Here is a 27,935-nt window from a genome sequence, read left to right as displayed (position 1 = left end):
AACAGCAATATTAGCCCTGACAGTGGTACAAGCAAGATGGGAAGAGGACGACTTTTGGATCTCATACTAAGAGTCAAGTGACCTGCAGAGGCTAGCACATCTCAAGACAGCTATCCTCTAGACCCATCATCCTTGGGCTATCTCAGGCTTCAAGAACTTCTGCTTCTCCTTGAAGCCCTTCAATTTCCAGGTTCATTTTTTTTCTTCCAAATGAGGTTGTCTTCTTATTTTAATCTCCAGAATCACTGAGCACTTGATTCCAAGTTCAGAGACTTAATTTGGCCCTGAGCCTCCCACATCCAACTCTCTCTGACAGTAACAAGGTGCTGCTGAAAACCAATTGGCCCAGGTGGCAAGGAATGCTTAGTGCCACCGCACCACTTCTGCTGTAGGGACATTGTGAAATTGTCAGCTGTCAGCACTGCACCTGTCTGGGTGCCACGGCTTCTTAGGGGCTACTCTCCAGTCAATGATGTATGTCGGGGCACAGTACTCATATCGCTTTAGTTTTAAAATGAAATCAAAGGTTCAGAAACATATTCTGCAAGTCTGACAATGTCTTCATTTTCTCTTTCCCTCCTGTGTTCAGGGACTTCTGCAGCTGCACAGATTCCTTCAGTGACCCATGCACAATGAAGGATTTAAACACATCCAGAGGCATGTCTAGTCTGTGCCCAGCTGCTAAGGATAACCTTTAAGCCCTTGAAACATCCTGCCTAGAAGACAGCCATCATTTACCTGGGACTCTTGGGACACATTAGATACTCTGTGCTAACAGTGTGGTGTATGTAAGGGGTTTGTCCCATCAAGTACCAACTTGATCTCCGTAGCCACATGGTGACCATGAACCATGAAGGTCAGGTTCAGGTATAGGACTAAAGCCCAGTTTGAACCCTGTATACCAATGCATAGAGCTGCTCTGGTTGCCACACTCCCACTTCCTGACCCTGGGCTGTCTGTCATACAGTTCTTCCAGAACAAGCAAACACAGTCTCTGGAACCCTTCTGGAAGAGGAGAGCTAAGCAGTCATGATGCAACTTTCCACAGGGCCCTTCCTCCTGCTGCTGGAAACCTATTTCCTTTCGCTGTAATCAATGATAAACACAAGTAGATCAGCTTTGCTGACTTGTAAATCCTTGTATTGAGCCCAAGAATGGTCTTGAGGACTCTTAGACTATAACAATCCTGTTTTGTTTTAGTGGAAAGGAAACTGCCTTCACTATTTAAAAATCAAAATGAAAACCCAAGTCTCGAGCCTTTAGCCTCAAACTTGACATGGGTACTTCTCCACAGTTGTGACAGCCTCCCCTCTCAGGAAATAAGCCCTCTCCTAAACACTGAGGACTTGTGTCTTGGGCTCTCCAGCACACCTCAACTGTGGTATCTGCTCTGTGGAGAACAGACAGGCAAGGAGGTCTGTTTGAGATAAGGCAAGTGCTCTGTGGGGTTATTACCTGGAGAGAGGCTACAGAAGCCTTTGTGAATGAGTTAGCAGAACAAGAACACCAGTTACCTGTGTGAAAAGATTAGTACCCACTCTCTGGTGTGCTCCTTGGGTCTAGTCCAGACTCTGGCAGGCAGCAGATGTTCAATGGAATTGGCTAAAGGGGAGACTATCAGTTGCTTCGATGATATTATATAGGTGATTGCCAGGAGCCCATGGGTTGCTTATAGCTTAACAGGATAGCTTCTCAGGCTGTAGGCTCAGTGATGGAAAGAGTCTCAATATAATACCCAGAGTCATCAGAGGCTCCCGTTGTGTGCCCCTCAAAGGGTATAACTGGAAACTCAGGCTCTGGCTTAAGTATAAGCAAGCAGCTGGTGAAATCCCTGGCTGATTCCCGACTATTCCCTAGCCCCCATTTCCTCCCTCTACCTTGAAAATCCCAGTCTATTCCCAGTCTATTCCCACTCTTGCTCCTGCCCCAGTCATATGTCTCCTGCCTACCCCCTCTTACCAAGAGGAAAGAGGCTGAGAGCATCCAGCGTAGCCATCAATTACAGTCGCTGTCATACCTCATGTTCCCTCACCGATTCACATAATTAAAGCATACTGTGAATGGGCAATCAGAAACTTCTAGAAGCACTCTCTCAGGCCGTCACCAGCACTCTCAAGTCTTCCCCCGATATAGGAGTTGTTGGGAGACATAGATGAGTAAGGAGATGTGGCAATCTAGGATTGTAGAGTGATCTGACTCAGGGTCTAGAAACAGTCTAGGGGGTCTTTCAGCTGGCCTGGGAGGAGGTGTGATATATTAGTTAAGTTTTCCTCTCTATGAACAAATACTTGACAAGAAGCAACTGAAAGGAAGGAAGGATCTATTTAGGCTCTCTGTGGCAGAGAAGGCACAACGTGGTACCAGGAGCTCCTGTGGAAGCCAAGCTGGAGTGGGAGGCCGCTTGGTTATATCTCCCTAGATCAGAAAGCGAAGAGAGATTACTAGGAAGAGGAGAAGGCATAATTCCTTAAGATACACCCGTAGAAACCTACTTCCTGCTGCTAGGCCCCTCCTCCCCCTAGCTCCATAAAGTTCCACATCAGTACCACCAGCTGGAGACCAAATAGTCAAATACATAAGCCGGCAGAGGGTGGATGATCAGTTTACATCCAAATCATTCATTTGCAAGAAGCTGGGGATGGGGGTTGTTATGTAGGTGCTATTGGGGATGGGGATGCATTTGTTGACAAACTATCTGGATTTCTATTTGTGTTCTGTCGGGTAGAAATGTGTATGACCTTATTAGATTGGCACATTCTGTGGGATTCTGTTTGTAAATCTGTGAAGCGAAGGCGCGTCGCTATTATTGGTAAAGTGATCCTGCCTTTTTAATAGAGCTTGCTTAAGGAAGCAAGAGAGGAAAACACATGCAAAGGTGTTGAAGGCTACATAAACGATTATATATATATATATACATTTGCTGAACGTTGAAAGGATTGAGAATTCTTAAAATCTCCTTCCCTTCAAAGAAATACATAGGGAAGGAGGTGGAAGAAAGAAGCTTATGTTAGCTCACGCGCGCGCGCACTCACACACACACACACACACACACACACACACACACACACAGAGCACAGCGCACAGCAGAAACCAACTTGGTGAGTGTTTCCAGTATCAAGTAATTAGGGGGAAGAGAAGGGAAATTAGAGGGGTGTTACAGCTGAGGATGGCAGAGGAGAGCCCAAGCCTAGCTTCTTTCTTATTTTGTTCTATTTTTGAAAAAAATCTCAATCTCCAATCACAACTTAAAGTGTTTCCATTTCCAATCGCAAGATCGAGTCACATTCTACGTGGAGACAAGCCACACACAAAGAAGCCCAGAAGCACAGCTGGAATGCTTACACATTCTCTATCCCGGTGGGGGCTGGCCCAGGGTCCTCACCTCCCCATAGCATCAAGAGGCAGGGCTTTCAGGGTAATCTTTGAGGCCCACAGAGACTTTCTAGATGGATCCTGGGGGCTGTCTCACTAATCTCACTGTGAAAGGTTGAGCTCAGAAGGTGACAGGGACCAAGAAGCTAAGCTCTATCATGGGGCCAAATGACTCCCAGAGGAGTGTTTGCAGGAAGTCAAACTCCCATTTGAGAAAGCAAAGAAGACTGCCAGCCTGTAGGTAAGGCTGGTTGCAGATAGGGAAATGAGAACATCTCTCAGAGAGTTCTTCCAGATGGACTTCCAGCCACTGGGAAAGGGCTCCAGACCCGTTAAGGCTGAACTTCCTTAAATCCCCCTAAGACTGGTTATCTAATAAAGACTCGGATAAGATTGGACGCAGCTCTATTTTTATCATGAGTGGAAGAGAAGCTTATGAGGTTCCACCTCTCAATGTTAGTCTGTGGACAGTTAAGGGTATCATTTTCCCTAGTAGTGTAACCACTGATAAGTTGCCTATGTTTCTGTAACTAATCCCCCACTCATGCTCATGCAAGTGACCTTAATTAAATACACTGAGCAAAAAAGACACAAAAATAAAAATAAAAATCCAGGTGTATTGGTGCAGCAAACCTTTAATTCTGGCACTCAGGAGGCAGATCTCAGGGCCAGCCTGATCTACATAGGGAACTCCAGAGTAGCAAGAGGTACACAATGAGATCCTGGAGAGCGAGAGCGAGAGTGTGAGAGAGAGGATTGAAAGATTTTAGGCATGAAAGAAGGTAACAGGAGATGCCACAAAATTCAGTCTATAAATATATGAAACTGTCAAAGAACATCAAAACTAAAAAAAAAAAAAACCTTGAAATAAAACCATTTTGGGAATTGCTATATAAGAAATATCTAATTTCAGCAAACTCAGTCCTTAGTGTACATCCCTTAAGAACTGAAAACAGATACATACATAAAAAGCTATACACGAGTGGATATAACAGCATTGCCATTCGTATCCACACATGGATGAAGGCATACTATGGAATAATTATTTGGCCAACAGAAGATCATTGACATGTTACAGTGTGTGTGCTCAAATACATGTTGGGTAAGATAAGTCAGGCTCAAGAGGCCCTCTCATATGATTCTAATTTTATGAAATGTATGGGATAGGCAAGTCCCCAGGAACAAAGCAGATTAGTGCCTGCAAAGGCAAGGAGAGGAAGGAAGCAATAGTTAATGGGTGTGGAGTTTTCCTCTGAGGTGCTGAGAATGTTTTATAATTAGACCATAGTAAGAGTTGTACAACCTATGAACTGCAGTTTGAGATGGTTAAAATGGTCAGTTTTGTTATATGTCTTTCATGTGTGTGTTCATGCACACATGCAATGCAACTTGAGATGGTTTAAATGGCCAGTTTTGTTACATGTCTTTCACATGTGTGTGCACACACACATACAAGAATACATCTGCTATTCTGGCTAGGGTTAAATTGAGATCACATGAAAGTGCTTATGGGTAAGAGGGGGAAAACACAGCAGAATACAAGGTTGGGTAAATACAGGGTGATTACAGCTACACTAAAAGATGCTTCTCTGAAGAGAAAATGATCCTAAGTGGGAAGAAATGAGGCTGCTGATGTCTTTGTGTGACAGAATTTTGCTTGATTAGTTTTCATTTTAATGTTCCATGTTTTCCAAAATGTCTGCAGCAACTGTGGGACACTTGTGATGGGCAATGAGGGGTCCAGGCCTTTTGTTCCCATCTTCGCTGTCTGGGCCACTGGGTTTCCGCAATACCACACTCCTGGCTTTAAGTCATATGACCTTGTCTGAAGTAGGGAACAGAGCCTCCAACCCCAACTTCTCTCCGAAGCTAGTGCTCGTGTCGTACACTCTTTACCTTCCTTTTGGTCTTCCAGCCTTGGCCTTCAAGTCATGTTTTATGGACTCTAGTTTCTCCTTGGCTCCACGTGAATGATGACTTCACTAGCACTTGGCTCCTGAGTAACTCCCAGGCACAGCGACCTTTCTAGGGATGCAAAGGTTCCCAACGGAGGGGGCTGCTCAGCCTTTGGGAGGTCTCCAAAGCTTTCCTATGTTTCCTTCTCATGAAGAACTTTCTTAAGTCAGAGATGTCCAGTGGTTCTCAACCTTCCCAGTGCTGTGACCCTTTGGTACAGTTTCCTCATGCCGCAATGACCCCCAACCATAACATTATTTTTGTTATCACTTGATAATTGTAATTTTGCTACAGTTATAAACCATGGTGTAATTATCTGTGTTTTCTGACAGTCTTAGGTGGCCCCTGTGAAAGGCTTATTTAAACTCTGCCCAAGGGGCCACAATCCACAGGTTGAGAACTTCTATCTAAGCCACTTCTACCCATGGTCACCTAGTATGTGTTAGTCCTTTCCCAACCAGTGCAGCATGAGTATGCAGAACCATGCCAGATCTGCTAAGTGCTAATGAATTCCTTTCATACAGCCTATTTGAGACTCTTCCCCAAATAGGTGTCAAGTGATACCAGCAATTAGCTTAGGGGTAGGCAGTGAGGCTATTTCTCTACTAATTCCAACAGGCCACCACCTCAGTATGCCGGCTTTCCAAGCAATGAGAGCCTATCTACAGCAGGCAAGGTGGTGACAGGGAGGGGACTAGTTCCCAACTGCACTTGGCATCTGTTAAGGGAGACTAAGAGCTAAACTTGGAAAAGAAAATGAAGGACAAAGTAGGCAATGGCTCTTTGGAGCCATCCTGGCTGAGCATCAGATGGGAAGACTTTGACAAGGTCTTGAGGAGCAGGAGGGTTTGTGGAAAGGGGAATAGGTGGCCAGAGTCAAGAATGAGCCCATCAAAGGTGGGGCACTGGCTGGGGCTGGGGAGATGGGTCAGTCAGTAAAGTACCAGTAAAGTATATGCTGTGCAAGCCAAATGACTTGAGTTTGAATCCCCAGGATCCATGGGAAAAGCTAGGCAAGGCAGCACTTGACTGTAACTCCAGTTACCCCAGAGGTGTGTTGTGTATGTGTGGTTGGAGCAATGGTGACCAGAAGATTCCTGAAGCCCATTACATTCCCCAGTCAGCCTGGTCAAACTAATGAGCTTCAGGTTCAATAAGAGATCTTGTCTGAAAAAATTAAACGTAGGAAGTAAGAGAGGAAAGACACTCCACATTGGCCCTTGTCTGCCATGTGCACCGGTATGTGTACATACCATACACACACACACACACACACAGCACCCCGTTTACACCACACACGCAGATAGGATGCTGACAATGCCAATGACAGGATCAGGAACAGCCCATCGGTGTCAGCACAGAAGCCAGCGGAGCCTGGAGATGCCAGGATGAGAATACAGAGGGTAGGAAGGCTTCTGGAAGGGTCTTCAGTGCCAAGGAACTCTCAGCTGAATGACCTGCTCATGAAAATATTTCTCTGTTCAGACCCTTCTGACTGATTTATATGGAGAAAAGATTGTTCTGAACAATGCTAATGGTTCTAGTTCAGAGACAATAGTCCCTAATGGGTGTTGACAACAAGCCCCATGTGCGAGAGCTCAGTCAACCTGCTGAGGGTTCTCCATCTAACAGACAAGTGGCAAGGTCTTCCTAGTTCTCTTTTGAGCAGTTTGCCCACTGGGCTCATCTCCTTTTGCGGCAGTGTTCCTATGCAGGCAAGAGGTGAGCAGTAACCAGGAAGAACAGGAAAACAGCCTACCCTAGGCCGTGTGCTGCTCGGCTGATGCCCAAGATGCTATCGCTAAAGATTATTAAATCATGTCACATAACAGTCAGGACGCTATTTTCTCATCTGTGAAATAAGCGTGTTACGAATGTCTGACTCCCGCTCCCCACACTGTGCTAGGCAGTGGCTTAGGAGGGGTGTCAGGCAACAGCAGTGTAGAGCATTAACAATGTGCTCTGTAATGAGCCGGAAGAACGGGCGAGCTTCTTTGAGAGGACAAAGTAATGAGGAGAAGAAGAAAACCCTGCTTTGCTTTCTAGAGAGGTAGCTGAGGCACAGAGAAAGCAGCACACAGACTCTCGGAGTAATTTAAGGGTAAACATGGAGGGACTTCCAGTCTCAGCACCAGCCTCCTGGCTTGGCCCAGGGCCTTCAAGTGGTGTGCTGTGTGTATGTGGTTGGAGTAATGGATGAGACAGATTCATTCCATGGGTGGAAGGGAGGGAAGACAGAGGCCCCAGGAACTGGATCTTTCTGTTGCCTTCTTTCTACACTCAGCATTCGGGGAGGGGGAGGGTGCCCTTCTGATAATTTTGATAGATACCGTTCTGGGTCATTTTCTATTGCCCAGAACACAGACTGCTACCTGCTACCTGCAGACAGCTTCAGTTTTATGCTTGCTGCTGTGAGCAACAGTGCGATTAAAATAAACAGTTCAGGCGCTGCTTCGCCACTGACTACATGCAGTGTGATCTTGTTCGGGACACTTTATTTAGTCCTTCATCTATAAAGTGAGGATAACACTCTCTCCCAACCCTAAGTGAAATTACAGGTTTAGAGGCCCTGAATGAAGGAGGAGGGGGGGAGCCCATCTCTATTCCTCAGCTTGACTCACCTCTTTGACCCTGTGTAACAAGGGCTGCAGCCAATCCCTGTTCACCTCACAGTGGCTGTCCAAGAAGGTCAGAGTGGTGCCTTGGGCAATGTCAGCACCTCGCATCCGGGACCGGACCAGACCTGTATCATGAATGAATGCCCAGGTAGGTGCCACTGTTGCTCCAGTGACCCGCAAGATCACATAAGAGTCACTCAGTATTCCGTTGAACACCCAGACACATATACCCACCATACCCCACTCTCAACTCAGGCCAGCTCTGCTCCATGGCTTGGCCTACCTTGCCGCTCACTGTTGCGTAAGCACTTCACCTTGGGCAGTTTGATGAGCTGTTTGCAGTCCTCAGCTGCAAAGACAAAGGCCATGCTTAGTGAGCACCTGGGATGTGACCGTGTATGAGCAAACTGGAAGGGTCAGGAAGGTAGACCTGCTTGCTCTCCCAACCCTGACGGCAGAGCCTAGTCCTGAGACCAGGGTGTTTCTAAGTCATGGAAGAGGTTGACCATCACTGAGTAAAGTGACCTTAGCTAGGCCCATTTGGAACAGGTCAGCACACAGCAGGATCTGCGTGCTTTTGTGAAAATGGTCCAGGTGTGGATCCTTGGTCTGGTCATCCCTGTTGCTACATACCATTGGGTTATTAATTCAGAGTTTCTTTACCACAGTTAGTCTAGTTTCAAATGTCTGGAAGCTAGCAATAAAGAAAACAACTTTGGACTTTGCTTTTAGAACATTGGGGGTGTTCTTTATGAAGAGATCAGCCAATAGAGTTTTCCAACACAACATTGCTGATAATGGGTGGGTGGTCTCCCGCCTGATAAACAAGAGCCCAAGGCCTCTTGGGTAAGACTCTCACTGCCTTTTGATCTCTTGTCACAATCACACCTCCCTGTCACTTCCCTAACTGGACTGGTAGCCTCACCCTCAGGTTCTGTTGATAGACCTTGGCCTTTCTGCTTGACTCTGGACTCTAACAAGCAACAGGACAGACTTTTACAGGCTTGCCCTGGCAAGATCTTATTCTGAGAGCTCTGAATGTGTTCATACATTATGTCTCCATATAAACTATATATACAGTTGTTGTCATCTCTTTTATACATGCAAAAGAGTTAACTTGATGAAGCTAATGGTTTGCATGGCTATGGAGTGAGGAAGTCCCAGACCTAGGGTTTGAACCCAGGCTGTTTGGCTTCCTTAAACCCTAGGTTATTCTGTTCCTAGGGGACCTTCCAGCATTTCTCTAAAGTACCAGGCTACCCCCATGAGGAGTACACCCCACTCCCAGCTCTTCCTCACTAGGCAAGAAGAGACCACTGAGCTACAGAACCAGTGGAACTTTACACACAGTCTGCTTTTCCACAAGGAATCCAGACTCTCTCTCTCTCTCTCTGTCTTGTCTGTGTTTCTAGTGCTAATGCAGCAGGTGTCAATGTGGGAGTGGCCCCTGTGACCTGTTCCCAGCACTTATGCTCGGATGGAGGTTGCTTTCCTGATACCTGTAGTTGTCTGTCCCATGGTACTGCCCACCCATCTTTCTACCAGGAAGAGATTCCCTCAAATGGAAATGTTTGACTGAATAGAACTACAAACAGGACAGTGGGTAGGGAACTGGCACTGCTGATAACTTGAATTCCGATGTTTCTGTAATCATTGTACTTTCGGACTTAAATAGATGTCAAGGGACCCACCCCAGCATGTTTTACATGGGAAACTGGATCATAGGAGTAAATCTGGGTGGGTCCTGGGTTCTTTTATGAGATAACTAAGGAGATCAGACACAGGAACTGATGATGAACAGTGCGTGGAATGGCCCCAAGGGCTCGCACTGTCATAGATGTGTGTTGGAATGTCCCATGGGTATCTCAATGTCAAGGTCTCCCAGGGATAGAAGCATGGGAGTTCAGATGGGCATTAATGCAGCATCAAAATCAGAAGTCTGACAGGGTTCTGGGTTCTAATGACGGTCCTTTGAATGTGTGTCTTCCTTTGTCTAGGAATGTATGTTAGAAGCTAATGTCACAGATACCACATTCACTCATCTACACATGAACACTCACTCCCCAACCATCCCAGGCAGGAATCTAACAAATTTAGCTAATTAGGTCCTCAAAAATTTACAGCATAGAGCACCAAAATTTTTCTCAAATATGAAGGTGCTCACTTTTTGAAGCTTAGTCATAGACACTCAGTCTTCCATGTCTGCTACCCAAGTTGGCTTCCCTTCACCTCTAGAGTCTCAATGGGCTCCCCTCCACTCGTACACAGTAGCTAGGACCAGACATTTCTGACTCCATTGTCAATAATCAATAGTACTTACGGTCATTGCTGAAGTCATCCACTAATATGATTTCCTGGATCAGATGCATAGGGGTGCGGTTTAACACACTATAGGAAGAAGAGAAATTATGATGTCTACTAGTTGCAAAATGCATGTACCAACTCCATTTTAAAATATCATAGCATAGGAAGAATGAAGATGTAGGGGGGGGGGGGCACCAAAAGATGTCCAGTCATCCTGCTCCTACCGAGGATATAATTCTGCCTTCTCCATCACAGGAAATGATATATCACCAATGACCCACTCAGACAGAAACCCAGGTGCTACCTGTGACAACCCTCCCTCTCTCCAAACTCCAATCCAATACTTCTATTTGGAGGTTGCACTTAAACCACTATCACCTTGTCTATGTCTGTTCTGGTTCATCCTCTTTTATGGGCAGGCAGACAAGGTCTTACTGTATAGCCCACACTGGCTTTGAACATTTGATCTTCCTGCCTCGTCCTCTCAAGCACCTGATTATAGGCAGGTCCCAGTCTCCCTCCATTCAGTTTGCCCACTTTTATTTGGTTTCTCACTGCAGCCTCTACCTTCTCCAACTCTTCTCAGTCCTAGGCAGTTTTCCTCGTAGCCTTCAAGTGACCTTTAAAAGACACATATTCAATAGTGCGGACGCCCGTGTGGCCACAAATAAAGAGAAGAAATCCCATTGTGCCTGTGCTACCTATGCAGTTAACCCTCTGCATGTTCCACACCACGCCCTCGAATTACTGAGCTGACCTCTGCTGCCTGAAGTTTTCTAGGCCCAGAGCTTCCTCCTGACTCTCTTCTGTTTATTCACTCCTGGGAGCGTCTTCTTCAAGGCCTTGAAATGGCCCTGAGTTGCCCACAAGGACCGGTTCAAATGTCATTTCCTCTCTAACAGCTTTCCAATCTACTTAGGAGAATTAATTGTTTCCTCCCTCAAGATTCTTTCACAGTTTTTTAGCTGAAGCTTCTTACAGCGTTTTTCCCCCTGTCCTGACACCGGCAGCTGGTTTTACACCTTACCAGGCAGGCTCCTGCCGCTGTAACCCTGATGTCAAGCAGAAGCCCTGGGGAGAGAGGAAAACACTCTAAAGAGAGACATGTGTGATTTTCCTCCAGCTAGCAGATAATGGCTGAATTAGTGTTTAACAGACACAGAAAATGCAAGCTTCCAGCTGACCTCCAAATTAAGAATACAAATGGCTTCTGCCCTGCACCTAGTAAATGAGTGGAACTAGGGTCAAAACTCTGTCAGGCCAGAACAGGTATGCAGTCTTACATGCGCCAATCCATAAGATCCCTGAGATTGCATTTCTCTTTCAGATATTGGGGATCTTTGTGTGTGTACATGTTTGTGTGTGTGTGTGTGTGTGTGTGTGTGTGTGTGTGTGTGTGTGTGTGTTTGCATGCATATGAAAGTGGAGGTCAGAGTTCAATGTTGGATGTTGTGGTGGTTTGAATGAAAACAGCGCCCCCAAAGGCTCATAGGAAATGGGACTTTAGGAGGTGTGGCCTTGCTGGAGTGGGTATGTCCTTGTTGGAGGAAGTGTGTCACTGGGGATGCACTTTGAAGTTTCAAATGCTCAAGCCAGGGCCAGGGTCACTCTTTCTTCCTTCTGCCTGCCTATCCAGATGCAGAACTCTCAGTTACCTTTCCAGCACCATGTCTGCCTGCATGCTGTGATGGTTTTTGCCATGATGACAATGGACTATAACCTCTTAATTGTAAGCCAGCCCCAATGAAATGTTTTCCTTTATAAGAGTTGCCATGGTCATGGTGTCTCTCCACAGCAATAACTAACTAAGTTAGATAAGAAAACTAACTAAGAAAGATACCTTCTTTAATTTTTCTCACCTTAGTTTGAAGACAAGATCTCTCACTAGACATGGAGTTCACCAATTTGCCTTGACTACTGACCAGCAGGCCCCAAGGGTCTTCCTGTCTCTACTTCCCAACACTGGCATTATGCAAGTACATGCAGCCGTCCCTGGCTTTCTTTATGGGTGCTGCAGATATGAACTGAGGCCTTTATGCTTATGCAGCAAGCACTTTTCCAACTGAGTTATTTTCCCTGGCCCTCAAGCGAATGTTCCCCTGAGGGGAATATTATGTTCCCCTGAGGGGAATAATACAAAAATATTATTTAATATTTCCCTCAAACATGTTAAACAGATTTAGTTTCCTCGATGCCAAGCTGAGACTGTTTTTGTTAATTCTAAATCTGCATTTTCTTATAAGAACGATAAAATAATTTCCCATAGAAAAGTTATTTTTCACCTTCCCTGGTCACTGGATTAGAAATAAATTTCCAGCAGTTGCTATCCATTTAGCAGTGTTTGTAAAATAACACTTTTTATCTATTCTTTGAGAATAAAGAAAACATATACACACCCTTGTTCTCCCTTTCCAGCTCCCTCTGGTCTCTTCCAAACTCCATGTCCTCTCATTTTCCTTTTTTATTTATAATCAGTCACTGAGTCCATTTAGTGCTGCTTATATTCACATAGATGTGATGCCATCATCATCCAGGATGGACAAACTACCAGTGGCCACACCTCTCCCAACAGCCATCAACTTGTCAATAGCACTTCAGTTAGGAGTGGGCCCTTATGAGCCCTTCCCTAGACCATGCTTGAATTGTGACTGTCTTGGTCTTGTGCGGGGGACTACAGCCTTCTGAGCGCATGAGTGCAATGTCCTTGTCGTGTGCAGCATTTCTCAGCATTCTTCCTCACCTTCTGACTTTCACACTCCTTCCATCCCCTCCCCTTTGAGGTTGTAATCCCTGGGCCTTGGGAGAGAGGGGGGCTTGACACAGATGTTCTACTTAGGTTGAGTTCTCAAGTCACTTCTCCTCGTTTTGACTGGTTGTATGACTCTGTATTTGTGACTGCCTCTTGACAAAAGAAGCTCCTTTGACCAAGGCTGAGTCTAGCCTAGACCGTGGGTCAGTTCCAGCCCCCCCCCCCCCCCGCCCACTGTTATGGGATTCTCCCCACTAGAGAATCTTTAAGACAGAATGCCTACACCATTTTTCTCCAGCTGGAGCTGACTAAAAAGTTATCTGTTCATAGAGAACCTGATACAGTGAAGTTAACTGTAGGTACCTTTTGCCCCAGAACAGGACGGGTTAACCCACCCCAATGCTAAATTTACAATATATTACAGCCTTTGTCTCTTAGGCTTTTATAAATTACCAGCCGACCACAGGAGTGGTAAGGAAGGAATTACACATCTCCTCTCACCCTCACTGATTTCTGTTTCATTTCTTTTGGAATACGGGGAAACTGTGGGGGTGGGTTTATAAACCCGAGAGCCTAGTAACACCCCTGTAGACAGTAATATTCCATTCTTTGTTCTCCTCTCTCTATATTGGAAGGATGCTTAGTGTACTATGTACTGGGCACTAAGCACTGAGGGAAGAGCACTAGGGAAGCCAGTTTACTCCCAGAAGCATGACCTTCATCATTATCTACCACAAAGCTATTGGACTTGGGGCAAGTGACTTAGTCTACATAGTAGTTGATCTGTAAAATGGGAGTAATTTACAGATCAATTTACAAAAAGACCACAGAGATAATTCAAGGAGAAAACCTATATGAATGCATTTAGTGCAACATTTTGCACTAAACAGTAATACATAGTAGCCATTCTTACTATGCCGTGTGTCATTAATGATTTTTTCATTAAACTGACCTCCCACGTTAGAGAAGACAAGGGTCACAGGCTTGGTTTCAGTATTAGCTATGGGTCTTAGAACTCTTCTGAGCATCTCCAAATGTCATGGTTCAAAAATGTTTCTGCTTCACAACAGCCATCCCAGTACGCCCCGAGTCCTGTGTATAGCGGAGAAGGGGGTTCAGAGTGGGTGCAGGTGGGGGTTTTCTGAGCATGGCTCTTCTCAGATCTGCCTGAGCTGGGTTTCCAGTGCAGCCCCCTTCCGATGCAGGATGCGGAGTCTTTGAGAAAGGAACTTTGCCGGGAGCTACCTTTATTTATGAAGCCTCAATTCTCACCATGGCAACTAGTGCAAGGTGGAGAGAAAAAAAAACGAACCCCAACACAAAGCCCGGGCAGGGCAGTTGTCACTGTCTATAGGGAGGTGGGGGGCAAGGCAAAGGAAGGAGGTGACAGCCTCTACCATACAGTGGTGGGAAGAGATTGCTTACTGTGATTGTCCCAAAGAAAACACAGCAAACCCAGCCACCAGCCCTCTAATCAGGGCAGGAGGGGAGAGGGAGGCAGACAGAGGGAAAAAACCTGCTTGAAGAATAACCTCTAATGAGGTTTGATTACACTGGAGCGTCTACATTCGATTCCCCCAAATCCCTGCCAGCTCTTTGAAATTCAAGAGTTCTCTTCTGTGAACATCAAAGGGTAAATCGCGTGTAGCTCAGAGCAGGTTGAACGGAGAGATGATTAGCGAATGAAAAATGTCCAGGGTTTAAAACAGAGGGGGTGAAAAAAGAAAACAGAAAGGGAAAGGAACCGTCAGCAGTAAGTGCTAATTAGACCATTCCCTGCTAACACCTGGCTTGCTTGTTCCTCTGTCAGAGCAATTGAAGTGATGGTGGGGTCTCCCCAAAAGTGCCTCTAGGCTAGGAGAGCCTGAGAAGGGAATGCACTCTGGGTACCTGAGGTGGCTGGAAAAGGAGAAAGTTAAGTCCAACCCAGGGACCTTGGTCTTCTGGGGCCCTCCTTTCAGTACTACTCCCACCACACATACCAGTTCCTGCCATCTAAACCTTGGCTGTTGTGATCTCCTGCCCTAAGTCCTCTTTACAGTTTCTTCAGTTCAGGCTTCTCACCTGCTGCCCCTCAGCAGAGTAAATCCTCTTTCCACAGGACACAGCCGGGTAGAGGGTTTTCATTGTTTCATTTTGCAGCTGTTCCCTTCATGCTGTTACAACAGACAGAATCTATGACTTCTCCTGCTCCCCTGGATTCTGTGATCTAATTATGGGATCTGTGTGGGGCCCCAAGATAATGTCAGGGTAGTTTGGGGAATGCCAAGTAAGCCCTGCAACCTGCTTGCTATGTAGTCCCGAGTGGGTTTGCTCCTGGCTTTCGTTGCTTCTGTAATTACCTTTCTCTTATAAAAGCAGGTGATATTAATACTTGACCTACTTCACAGGCTTTTGTGCGTCTGAAACGAGGAAATGTATTTGAAATTGCTCTGTGAACTCCACAGTGCTATATGCAGACAGGTTTTATCAAACACTCCATAAATACCAGTTGAAAGAAGACCTGGGACCTGCTAACAGTGTAGTTGTTCTGGAGTGGGCAGATTTGGGTCCAAGTGCAGGTCTGGGTAGCCTCCACTTGTCTGCAGGAGGGCTCCAGTCAGTAGAACCAAGCCTTCAAGCACCATGCTTCTCTTAGCTTTGTGGGCTTTGTGAGCATCGCTTAGCACCATGCTTGGCACAGGACAGTTGCTCTTGGAATGTGGGCACTGATGATAAGACGATTGAAGCTACGAAGAGTAACAGACATGATGCACAGCTGAGATTCTCAAAGTCTGAGCCCCGAGCCAGCAGCATTGCCACAGCCTGGGACTTGTCAGAAATGCAAATTCCTAGGCCATATTCCAGGCTCACTGAGTCAGAGTCTCTGAGGCTGGAGCCCAAAGAAGCATGTTCTAGCAAGCCCTCCAAGAGAATCTGGCATTTTCTCACACTGGGGCGCCATCACACCAGAGCACAGTTATCTAGCAGGACTGGAGGCTTATTATCACAGATGCCTCCCCTGTGCCAGCAATAGATCCCAGTCTTTTGCTTACTGTGATTAATCTTGATGGGCACATTGGAGGGTTTATAAGACACCCTTAAAAATTAGTAAAGCATCTCTGAGCATGTCTGTGGAGGTGTTTCTGGAAAGACTGCCACGTGGATCGTCCAAGTGAGGAGGGAAGACTCAATCACATGACAGCAGCACCATACAATGGGCTGGGGGCTCAGACAGTACAAAAACTGGAAGGAAGAAGCCCATTGATGCGCAGATTGACTCCCCTTGCGGGTACACATACTATGGCTGCCCATGGACATCAAATGTCAACATCTTCAGTCTTAAATGTGTGGTCATACCAGTATGTCTGTCTCCAGGGAGCCTTGTGGACTTCTAGACTGGGGCTGTGCCATTGACCTCCTCTTAACTCAATTACATGTATCCATAAAGCTATCTATTTATCTATCTATCTATCCATCTATTTATTTATTTGTGTGTGCGCACAAATGCATGTGTATACTGTCGTGTGTGTGTGTATGTGTGTGTGTATGTGTGTTTATGTGTGTGTGTTTGTACATGTGTGTTTGTGTAAGTGTGTTTGGTGTGTGTGTATGTGTGTTTATATGTGTGTATGTGTGTGTATATGTGTGTGTTTGGGGGGTGTGTGTATGTGTGTTTGGTGTGTGTGTATATGTGTGTGTATGTATGTTTGGTGTATGTGTGTGTATATGTGTTTGGTGTATGTGTGTGTATATGTGTGTATGTGTGTGTTTTGTGCGTATGTGTGTGTGTGTGTCCACCTACCATGGCCCTTATATGGAGAACAGCTTTCAGGAGTTGGTTCTGTCTTCCACCAAGCGAAATCTTTGAACTGAACTTCATGTCCAGACTTGGTGGCAAGTGCCTTTACTGTCTGAGCCATCTTTCTTTCTATCCCATGCTTTTCACCCCTACCTTTTATTTTGAGGCTTCAATTTTTTTGGACTGGTTTCTCTGGTTTTCCAGAGACTACAGACTGGTATGATTAGACTATGGGGCCTTATAAATTAATCTAGTAAATTCCTTTTTATATAATCATAGATGTGATTTGTTCAATCCTGCAGAAAATACTGTTAACCTATTAGCACTTACTCATTTTTCTCTGAAACCATCCCAGAGAACTAGTAGCAATCATAGTTGCTATTTGTCAGAGTGGGAAACTGAGGCAGAGAGGTTCAGTCCAGGGTCACATAATTGTTACAGGCTGAGCTAGACAAATATAGCCCCAGAGACCAAACTCTTAACGGCCTATACCTGGAAAAGTGCCTCCCTAGGTCTAGGATATTACCAGTGAGGGAAAAGGGTTGAGATACTACTACTACTACTACTACTACTACTACTACTACTACTACTACTACTACTACTACTACCCCCACAGACTTGCCTATAGGCAATCTGATAGAGCTGTTTTCTTAGTTGAAGTTTCTCTTCCCAAAGCCTGTGTCAAGTTAATAAAAAAACAAAAACAAAACACAACAACAACAATAAAACAAAACCAGGAAGCCTCAATGCATACTTTATTGAGGAGGCTGGGCTCTGTGAAACCTAAAGCTCTGACTGTACATCTAAAGCGCCAACACCACACCAGGGATGCTAAATCATCCCCTGCGTCTTGCCTTCTTGGTTCAGGCAGCTGAGAGGACTCAAAGTTAGGGCATTGACTAGAATTTTAGTGCTGTGCTATGAGACCTTGATGTGGGACCTCCAAGTCTCGATTCTCTCTATTGACCTACTCACCATGCCAGCTGAGGGCAAGAGCCCACGTCTGTCTGAAGATGAGCATGACCTTACTAGGTTAGGGGGCTACTGTTAGGGGTCTGAGGGAGAGTGAGGCAGCTTGACTGGATAGGAAGGGGTACAGATGGGGAGAGGAAAGGAGTGTCATTCCAGAGAATATGCTCAAACCTGCCAGAGTCTCCTGAGAACCTTGGGATGGAGGGCCACAATTCCTAGTCAGGTCCCTGCCCTACTTTCTGGAGCCAGTTTGCCTATGACTGGCATTGAGACTTGAACACATGGAAAAGCCCGGCAGACCACAGGTCATCATTGTCAGGACAGACCTCTCATAGCAGGAACATGTCTGAGACTGACTGACAAGGTGTCAGGGAAGCCCAGGAAAAGCAGGACTGGAACTTACTGTAGATGCCCAGAAAGCAAACATTAATAATAAACTGTCACTGTCCCCATGCATCCCACTACTGTCCCAGCTTTGGAAAGATGTAAACAAGATGAGCATCCTAGGGCACACTCAAGTCCTGATCCTAGCCAGAGGCTGGGGATGGAACAAGAAGTCTGAGCTTCTTTTGTCAATTGTGACCGTGTCAGCCATGTTCTTCAGACGGTCTAGCACAGAAGGGCAAAGGACCTGTTATCCATCTCTCTGCTTGATTTCTGAATGTTCATGAGTTACCAGACACTATTGGCATCTGTCGTTCTCTTCTAAAATGGGATGATGGCCTCTCTCTTCAGCACGTGAGGAGTGGCAGAGCAGCAGCATATGACGTATAGACTGGTGTCTGGTACATGCTTACAGGCTTGACCAAGTACCAGGCTACTGTTGGCCTCCAGACAGGAGGAGGGCTTACCTGCGGATAGTTCTGAGCAGAGTGGAACGTGCCTCGTTGTGGAAGGTGATGATGATGCTGGTGGGAGGCAGGTCCGTGCAGTACACAAGCAGTGAACATCTGGCAAACAAAGACAGACGGTAAGTAAGACCTTACAGAGTGAAACAGAACTAAGCACCTGGGACCACGGGCCTCATCTGAGAACGACTGAAGCTAAATGCCCCCCGCCTGGGGGAATACTGGGCTTGGAGTTTAAACAGAAACAAGTGAGGTCATTTACATACTCCTGAATTCAAGTACAGTTGCAGGAACAAAACTCCAAGTCTTAGACTCTACTCAAAATCTGGGCCCCTTTGGCCTTCTTGTCCAAGCCTCTGGCCAAAGAGCAGACCTAGACCAACAGAAGCCTTATGATATTGACATCTGGACCAGCAGCTTCAGGAGTAGGTTCTCTCTGACTGCTGGCCCCCTGTCCCCTGCCCCTTCCCAGTATGGCATACTTGAAGAAGCAGAGCCCTACAACCTCAGTATAAGCTATAAAGTCGCACGCTGAGAAAGCACTTGCTTTCATATGTCCAGGATTATTTTGTGTGACTATTACCTCTGGGGTAATTTCAATTTAATACCTTGCCTCAAGTGAAAATTGTAGCCTGCAGCCTGAGAATTGCTATAATAATGGAAATGGGCCATCCACGCAAGGCCAGTGCCACTGGGGGACTGTCATCTGGGTGTACACTTCCTCCTGTCTCTCATGATTTCAGGGGTGGCCCAATTATGGGTAGGGTTATGGAACATTAAAAAAAGAAGTAAAGTAAAAAGTACATACTCGGTGGGTCAGATTTTGTTCTCATTTTTCCCATTTCTTCCTGAGCTTTTTGAAAATCCTGAGACCCACAGATAGGCTTGGAGGGGACTGAGTCCTCTGGAGTTGTTTGCAAATAATTTGTACAAAGATGCCTTTTGAGTTTTCCTGGAAGTGTGGCTCACATTTTATTTTTTTTTTTTATTTTTTTTTTTTATTTTTTATTTTTTTTTATTAACTTGAGTATTTCTTATATACATTTCGAGTGTTATTCCCTTTCCCGGTTTCCGGGCAAACATCCCCCTCCCCCCTCCCCTTCCTTATGGGTGTTCCCCTCCCAACCCTCCCACCATTGCCGCCCTCCCCCCATAGACTAGTTCACTGGGGGTTCAGTCTTAGCAGGACCCAGGGCTTCCCCTTCCATTGGTGCTCTTACTAGGATATTCATTGCTACCTATGGGGTCAGAGTCCAGGGTCAGTCCATGTATAGTCTTTAGGTAGTGGCTTAGTCCCTGGAAGCTCTGGTTGCTTGGCATTGTTGTACTTTTGGGGTCTCGAGCCCCTTCAAGCTCTTCCAGTTCTTTCTCTGATTCCTTCAATAGGGGACCTATTCTCAGTTCAGTGGTTTGCTGCTGGCATTCGCCTCTGTATTTGCTGTATTCTGGCTGTGTCTCTCAGGAGCGATCTACATCCGGCTCCTGTCGGTCTGCACTTCTTTGCTTCATCCATCTAGTCCAATTGGGTGGCTGTATATGTATGGGCCAAATGTGGGACAGGCTCTGAATGGGTGTTCCTTCAGTCTCTGTTTTGATCTTTGCCTCTCCCTTCCCTGCCAAGGGTATTCTTTTTCCTCATTTAAAGAAGGAGTGAAGCATTCACATTTTGATCATCCGTCTTGAGTTTCGTTTGTTCTAGGGATCTAGGGTAATTCAAGCATTTGGGCTAATAGCCACTTATCAATGAGTGCATACCATGTATGTCTTTCTGTGATTGGGTTAGTTCACTCAGGATGATATTTTCCAGTTCCAACCATTTGCCTACGAATTTCATAAACTCGTTGTTTTTGATAGCTGAGTAGTATTCCATTGTGTAGATGTACCACATTTTCTGTATCCATTCCTCTGTTGAAGGGCATCTGGGTTCTTTCCATTTTCTGGCTATTATAAATAAGGCTGCGATGAACATAGTGGAGCACGTGTCTCTTTTATATGTTGAGGCATCTTTTGGGTATATGCCCAAGAGAGGTATAGCTGGATCCTCAGGCAGTTCAATGTCCAATTTTCTGAGGAACCTCCAGACTGATTTCCAGAATGGTTTTACCAGTCTGCAATCCCACCAACAATGGAGGAGTGTTCCTCTTTCTCCACAACCTCGCCAGCATCTGCTGTCACCTGAGTTTTTGATCTTAGCCATTCTCACTGGTGTGAGGTGAAATCTCAGGGTTGTTTTGATTTGCATTTCCCTTATGACTAAAGATGTTGAACATTTCTTTAGGTGTTTCTCAGCCATTCGGCATTCCTCAGCTGTGAATTCTTTGTTTAGCTCTGAACCCCATTTTTTAATAGGGTTATTTGTTTCCCTGCGGTCTAACTTCTTGAGTTCTTTGTATATTTTGGATATAAGGCCTCTATCTGTTGTAGGGTTGGTAAAGATCTTTTCCCAATCTGTTGGTTGCCGTTTTGTCCTAACCACAGTGTCCTTTGCCTTACAGAAGCTTTGCAGTTTTATGAGATCCCATTTGTCAATTCTTGATCTTAGAGCATAAGCCATTGGTGTTTTGTTCAGGAAATTTTTTCCAGTGCCCATGTGTTCCAGATGCTTCCCTAGTTTTTCTTCTATTAGTTTGAGTGTGTCTGGTTTGATGTGGAGGTCCTTGATCCACTTCGACTTAAGCTTTGTACAGGGTGATAAGCCTGGATCGATCTGCATTCTTCTACATGTTGCCCTCCAGTTGAACCAGCACCATTTGCTGAAAATGCTATCTTTTTTCCATTGGATGGTTTTGGCTCCTTTGTCAAAAATCAAGTGACCATAGGTGTGTGGGTTCATTTCTGGGTCTTCAATTCTATTCCATTGGTCTATCTGTCTGTCTCTGTACCAATACCATGCAGTTTTTATCACTATTGCTCTGTAATACTGCTTGAGTTCAGGGATAGTGATTCCCCCTGAAGTCCTTTTATTGTTGAGGATAGCTTTAGCTATCCTGGGTTTTTTGTTATTCCAGATGAATTTGCAAATTGTTCTGTCTAACTCTTTGAAGAATTGGATTGGTATTTTGATGGGGATTGCATTGAATCTGTAGATTGCTTTTGGTAAAATGGCCATTTTTACTATATTAATCCTGCCAATCCATGAGCATGGGAGATCTTTCCATCTTCTGAGGTCTTCTTCAATTTCTTTCTTCAGTGTCTTGAAGTTCTTATTGTACAGATCTTTTACTTGCTTGGTTAAAGTCACACCGAGGTACTTTATATTATTTGGGTCTATTATGAAGGGTGTCGTTTCCCTAATTTCTTTCTCGGCTTGTTTCTCTTTTGTATAGAGGAAGGCAACTGATTTATTTGAGTTAATTTTATACCCAGCCACTTTGCTGAAGTTGTTTATCAGCTTTAGTAGTTCTCTGGTGGAACTTTTGGGATCACTTAAATATACTATCATATCATCTGCAAATAGTGATATTTTGACCTCTTCTTTTCCGATCTGTATCCCTTTGATCTCCTTTTGTTGTCTGATTGCTCTGGCTAGAACTTCAAGAACTATATTGAATAAGTAGGGAGAGAGTGGGCAGCCTTGTCTAGTCCCTGATTTTAGTGGGATTGCTTCAAGTTTCTCTCCATTTAGTTTAATGTTAGCAACTGGTTTGCTGTATATGGCTTTTACTATGTTTAGGTATGGGCCTTGAATTCCTATTCTTTCCAGGACTTTTATCATGAAGGGGTGTTGAATTTTGTCAAATGCTTTCTCAGCATCTAATGAAATGATCATGTGGTTCTGTTCTTTCAGTTTGTTTATATAATGGATCACGTTGATGGTTTTCCGTATATTAAACCATCCCTGCATGCCTGGGATGAAGCCTACTTGATCATGGTGGATGATTGTTTTGATGTGCTCTTGAATTCGGTTTGCCAGAATTTTATTGAGTATTTTTGCGTCGATATTCATAAGGGAAATTGGTCTGAAGTTCTCTTTCTTTGTTGTGTCTTTGTGTGGTTTAGGTATAAGAGTAATTGTAGATTCGTAGAAGGAATTCGGTAGGGCTCCATCTGTTTCAATTTTGTGGAATAGTTTGGATAATATTGGTATGAGGTCTTCTATGAAGGTTTGATAGAATTCTGCACTAAACCCATCTGGACCTGGGCTCTTTTTGGTTGGGAGACCTTTAATGACTGCTCCTATTTCCTTAGGAGTTATGGGGTTGTTTAACTGGTTTATCTGTTCCTGATTTAACTTTGATACCTGGTATCTGTCTAGGAAATTGTCCATTTCCTGAAGATTTTCAAATTTTGTTGAATATAGGTTTTTATAGTAAGATCTGATGATTTTTTGAATTTCCTCTGAATCTGTAGTTATGTCTCCCTTTTCATTTCTGATTTTGTTAATTTGGACGCACTCTCTGTGTCCTCTCGTTAGTCTGGCTAAGGGTTTATCTATCTTGTTGATTTTCTCAAAGAACCAACTTTTGGTCCTGTTGATTCTTTCTATGGTCCTTTTTGTTTCTACTTGGTTGATTTCAGCTCTGAGTTTGATTATTTCCTGCCTTCTACTCCTCCTGGGTGTATTTGCTTCTTTTTGTTCTAGAGCTTTTAGGTGTGCTGTCAAGCTGCTGACATATGCTCTTTCCTGTTTCTTTCTGCAGGCACTCAGCGCTATGAGTTTTCCTCTTAGCACAGCTTTCATTGTGTCCCATAAGTTTGAGTATGTTGTATCTTCATTTTCATTAAATTCTAAAAAGTTTTTAATTTCTTTCTTTATTTCTTCCTTGACCAGGTTATCATTGAGTAGAGCATTGTTCAATTTCCACGTATATGTGGGCGTTCTTCCCTTATTGTTATTGAAGACCAGTTTTAGGCCGTGGTGGTCCGATAGCACGCATGGGATTATTTCTATCTTTCTGTATCTGTTGAGGCCCGTTTTTTGACCAATTATATGGTCAATTTTGGAGAAAGTACCATGAGGAGCTGAGAAGAAGGTATATCCTTTTGCTTTAGGATAGAATGTTCTATAAATATCCGTTAAGTCCATTTGGCTCATGACTTCTCTTAGTCTGTCGACATCACTGTTTAATTTCTGTTTCCATGATCTGTCCATTGATGAGAGTGGGGTGTTGAAATCTCCCACTATTATTGTGTGAGGTGCAATGTGTGTTTTGAGCTTTAGTAAGGTTTCTTTTACGTATGTAGGTGCCCTTGTATTTGGGGCATAGATATTTAGGATTGAGAGTTCATCTTGGTGGATTTTTCCTTTGATGAATATGAAGTGTCCTTCCTTATCTTTTTTGATGACTTTTAGTTGGAAATTGATTTTATTTGATATTAGAATGGCTACTCCAGCTTGCTTCTTCTGACCATTTGCTTGGAAAGTTGTTTTCCAGCCTTTCACTCTGAGGTAGTGTCTGTCTTTGTCTCTGAGGTGTGTTTCCTGTAGGCAGCAGAATGCAGGGTCCTCGTTGCGTATCCAGTTTGTTAATCTATGTCTTTTTATTGGGGAGTTGAGGCCATTGATATTGAGAGATATTAAGGAATAGTGATTATTGTTTCCCTTTATATTCATATTTGGATGTGAGGTTATGTTTGTGTGCTTTCATTCTCTTTGTTTTGTTGCCAAGACGATTAGTTTCTTGCTTCTTCTAGGGTATAGCTTGCCTCCTTATGTTGGGCTTTACCATTTATTATCCTTTGTAGTGCTGGATTTGTAGAAAGATATTGTGTAAATTTGGTTTTGTCATGGAATATCTTGGTTTCTCCATCAATGTTAATTGAGAGTTTTGCTGGATACAGTAACCTGGGCTGGCATTTGTGTTCTCTTAGGGTCTGTATGACATCAGTCCAGGATCTTCTGGCCTTCATAGTTTCTGGCGAGAAGTCTGGTGTGATTCTGATAGGTCTCCCTTTATATGTTACTTGACCTTTTTCCCTTACTGCTTTTAATATTCTTTCTTTATTTTGTGCGTTTGGTGTTTTGACAATTATGTGACGGGAGGTGTTTCTTTTCTGGTCCAATCTATTTGGAGTTCTGTAGGCTTCTTGTATGCCTATGGGTATCTCTTTTTTTAGGTTAGGGAAGTTTTCTTCTATGATTTTGTTGAAGATATTTACTGGTCCTTTGAGCTGGGAGTCTTCACTCTCTTCTATACCTATTATCCTTAGGTTTGATCTTCTCATTGAGTCCTGGATTTCCTGTATGTTTTGGACCAGTAGCTTTTTCCGCTTTACATTATCTTTGACAGTTGAGTCAATGATTTCTATGGAATCTTCTGCTCCTGAGATTCTCTCTTCCATCTCTTGTATTCTGTTGGTGAAGCTTGTATCTACAGCTCCTTGTCTCTTCTTTTGGTTTTCTATATCCAGGGTTGTTTCCATGTGTTCTTTCTTGATTGCTTCTATTTCCATTTTTAATTCCTTCATCTGTTTGATTGTGTTTTCCTGGAATTCTTTCAGGGATTTTTGCCATTCCTCTCTGTAGGCCTCTACTTGTTTATTAATGATTTCCTGTGTTTCCCTAAGTGTGTTCATGTCTTTCTTGAAGTCCTCCAGCATCATGATCAAATATGATTTTGAAACTAGATCTTGCTTTTCTGGTGTGTTTGGATATTCCATGTTTGTTTTGGCGGGAGAATTGGGCTCCGATGATGGCATGCAGTCTTGGTTTCTGTTGCTTGGGTTCCTGCGCTTGCCTCTCGCCATCAGATTATCTCTAGTGTTACTTTGTTCTGCTATTTCTGACAGTGGCTAGACTGACCTATAAGCCTGTGTGTCAGGAGTGCTGTAGACCTGTTTTCCTCTCTTTCAGTCAGTTATGGGGACAGTGTGTTCTGCTTTCCGGCGTGTAGTTTTTCCTCTCTACAGGTCTTCAGCTGTTCCTGTGGGCCTGTGTCTTGAGTTCACCAGGCAGCTTTCTTGCAGCAGAAAATTTGGTCTTACCTGTGGTCCCGAGGCTCAGGTTCGCTCGTGGGGTGCTGCCCAGGGGCTCTCTGCAGCGGCAGCAACCAGGAAGACCTGTGCCGCCCCTTCCGGGAGCTTCAGTGCACCAGGGTTCCAGATGGTCTTTGGCTTTTTCCTCTGGCGTCCGAGATGTGTGTGCAGGGAGCAGTCTCTTCTGGTTTCCCAGGCCTGTCTGCCTCTCTGAAGGTTTAGCTCTCCCTCCCACGGGATTTGGGTGCAGAGAACTGTTTATCCGGTCTGTTTCTTTCAGGTTCCGGCGGTGTCTCAGGCGCAGAAGTCCTGCCGCTCCTGGGCCCTCCCCCACGGGAGCCCAGAGGCCTTATACAGTTTCCTCTTGGGCCAGGGATGTGGGCAGGGGTGAGCAGTGTTGGTGGTCTCTTCCGCTCTGCAGCCTCAGGAGTGCCCACCTGACCAGGCGGTTGGGTCTCTCTCTCACCGGGTCTGGGAGCAGAGAGCTGCTGCGGGCCGGGATCCGCGGGTGTGGGACTTCCGGTAAACACAGACCGTGCCTCCTAGAGAAATTCTGCTTCCGTGTCCCAAGCTCACCAGGCAGCTTTCTTGCAGCAGAAAATTTGGTCTTACCTGTGGTCCTGAGGCTCAAGTTTGCTCGTGGGGTGCTGCCCACGGGCTCTCTGCAGCGGCAGCAACCAGGAAGACCTGTGCCGCCCCTTCCGGGAGCTTCAGTGCACCAGGGTTCCAGATGGTCTTTGGCTTTTTCCTCTGGCGTCCGAGATGTGTGTGCAGGGAGCAGTCTCTTCTGGTTTCCCAGGCTTGTCTGCCTCTCTGAAGGTTTAGCTCTCCCTCCCACGGGATTTGGGTGCAGAGAACTGTTTATCCGGTCTGTTTCTTTCAGGTTCCGGCGGTGTCTCGTGGCTCACATTTTAAACCAGATTCTCACACAAGTCTTGAACACTCAAGATCCGCAGTCCTGGGCTAAAAGAACTGACATCTCCCATGATGTCCCTACTGATGCCGCATTGATGGTTCCATGGGGCTGAATGCTTAAATACTGCATGCTTATGGCATAGGCACAGGGAAGCCAGGATCAGAACCAAGAGTTAGGAAAGAAGGTAAGGTAACGAAATGGTGGGGAAGGTAAGCCATGGCCTATGGACCTTCCTGCCCCCTCCCAGAGACACATCCAGTCCCATCTCAAAGCTGCCTTTCCTCCACGCCATTCCCCTCCAGCCCACTGTAACTCTGTGGCGAGCAAATGAAATCCTGAATGAGTATGCATTGTTGACTTACACACGGACTTGCCCAAATCTCGGACCTGTGGTGAATGGTAAAGCCTTCCCCATGGTCTAAGTACAGATATTAGAGGTGACTATCCTTTAGCTAAGACCAGTGTGTGCAGAAACTATCAACCGTAGCTCCTTCCTGGCTGCCTCTAACCTGAAATTGCTCCCCTACAGTGGCTCCCACCTTAGCTAACCCTGCCTCCTGGTACAGCTGTATACAATAAATCTGCCTCCATGGTTAAGATGTATAAAATAAATGTGCTGAGTGTCCAGGATGTGACTGGAGGCGCATCTCCGTGAGAGCCATGACCCACCTGAACCCAGCTTTTCTGTATGCATGTCTGTCATTTCGTCCTTCCCCAGTGTCCCAGTTAGTACAAGCCCTAAGCTATGATGGTTGCAGCACAGGTCCTTCCTTCATAGTCTTCCTTCCAGCCCCGTCCCACAAGGCTCGGCCAGGCCCTTCTCTGGCCTGAACCCTCAAGTGGCTCCTGACGTATAAAGTCCAGTTTCATGCCCTACTCTTTAAGACATTTTTGTAGCCACAGTCTCCATGCTTTCTAGCTCTCTGTTGCTCATGTCCTCCATTTGTCTACCACTTGAGGAGTTTCTAGTCATTCTTCAAGAAGATGGGGTAAATGTCCCCCTATTCTGGGAAAATATTCAATAGTCTCCAAGAGGCGAATGGCCTGTTGTTTATAACACTACTCATATGGAAGATGTCTCTTTTCTAGCATGTCTCATGAGGAGACTATATCCCCAACTTTACTGAGTTCATCCAGGGAAGAACCATAGCTCTATCCATGTTGGCATTTTCACAGGGCAGTGTATATATATCTGATGCTCTTTTATTGAGAAGGAAGACAGTCAGGACCTACATGCCCAGGGCAGCAGAAGACCCACTCATTTATGGTTCTCAGACATGTGACAGCCTTCCAGAAGGCTTCTAGGGAGTCCTACCCACAAGTTTTATGTTCTTGAGGAGTCTCCTTCTTCTCTGAATCCTTATATAACCAGTAGGATATGGTGGGTGTGACACTCTGTGACTTCATGAACTCTGTAGCCTCCTTTTTGGCCACGTGGAGGAGAGCCAGCAGCTGTGCTATGAAGACACTCAGGTATCCCTGTAGAAAGACATCCTCATAGACC

General features: G+C 45.1%; 1 protein-coding gene across 2 annotated transcripts in view; it reads right to left on the bottom strand.

The window, feature by feature from the left end:
* Galnt14 (polypeptide N-acetylgalactosaminyltransferase 14) overlaps positions 1 to 27,935 on the bottom strand; it is a 222,814-nt gene that overhangs the window by 35,089 nt on the left and 159,790 nt on the right. For both annotated transcript variants that reach the window (NM_001012109.1, XM_087553061.1), the window contains 4 exon segments: positions 7,950 to 8,071; positions 8,230 to 8,295; positions 10,267 to 10,334; positions 18,604 to 18,702. In NM_001012109.1, coding sequence (NP_001012109.1) covers positions 7,950 to 8,071; positions 8,230 to 8,295; positions 10,267 to 10,334; positions 18,604 to 18,702 — 355 coding nt within the window.

This window comes from Rattus norvegicus, chromosome 6 (assembly GCF_021556685.1).
Source record: "Rattus norvegicus strain SHRSP/BbbUtx chromosome 6, alternate assembly SHRSP_T2T, whole genome shotgun sequence".
Taxonomy (NCBI): domain Eukaryota; kingdom Metazoa; phylum Chordata; class Mammalia; order Rodentia; family Muridae; genus Rattus; species Rattus norvegicus.
This window is presented reverse-complemented; position numbering and strand designations above follow the sequence as displayed.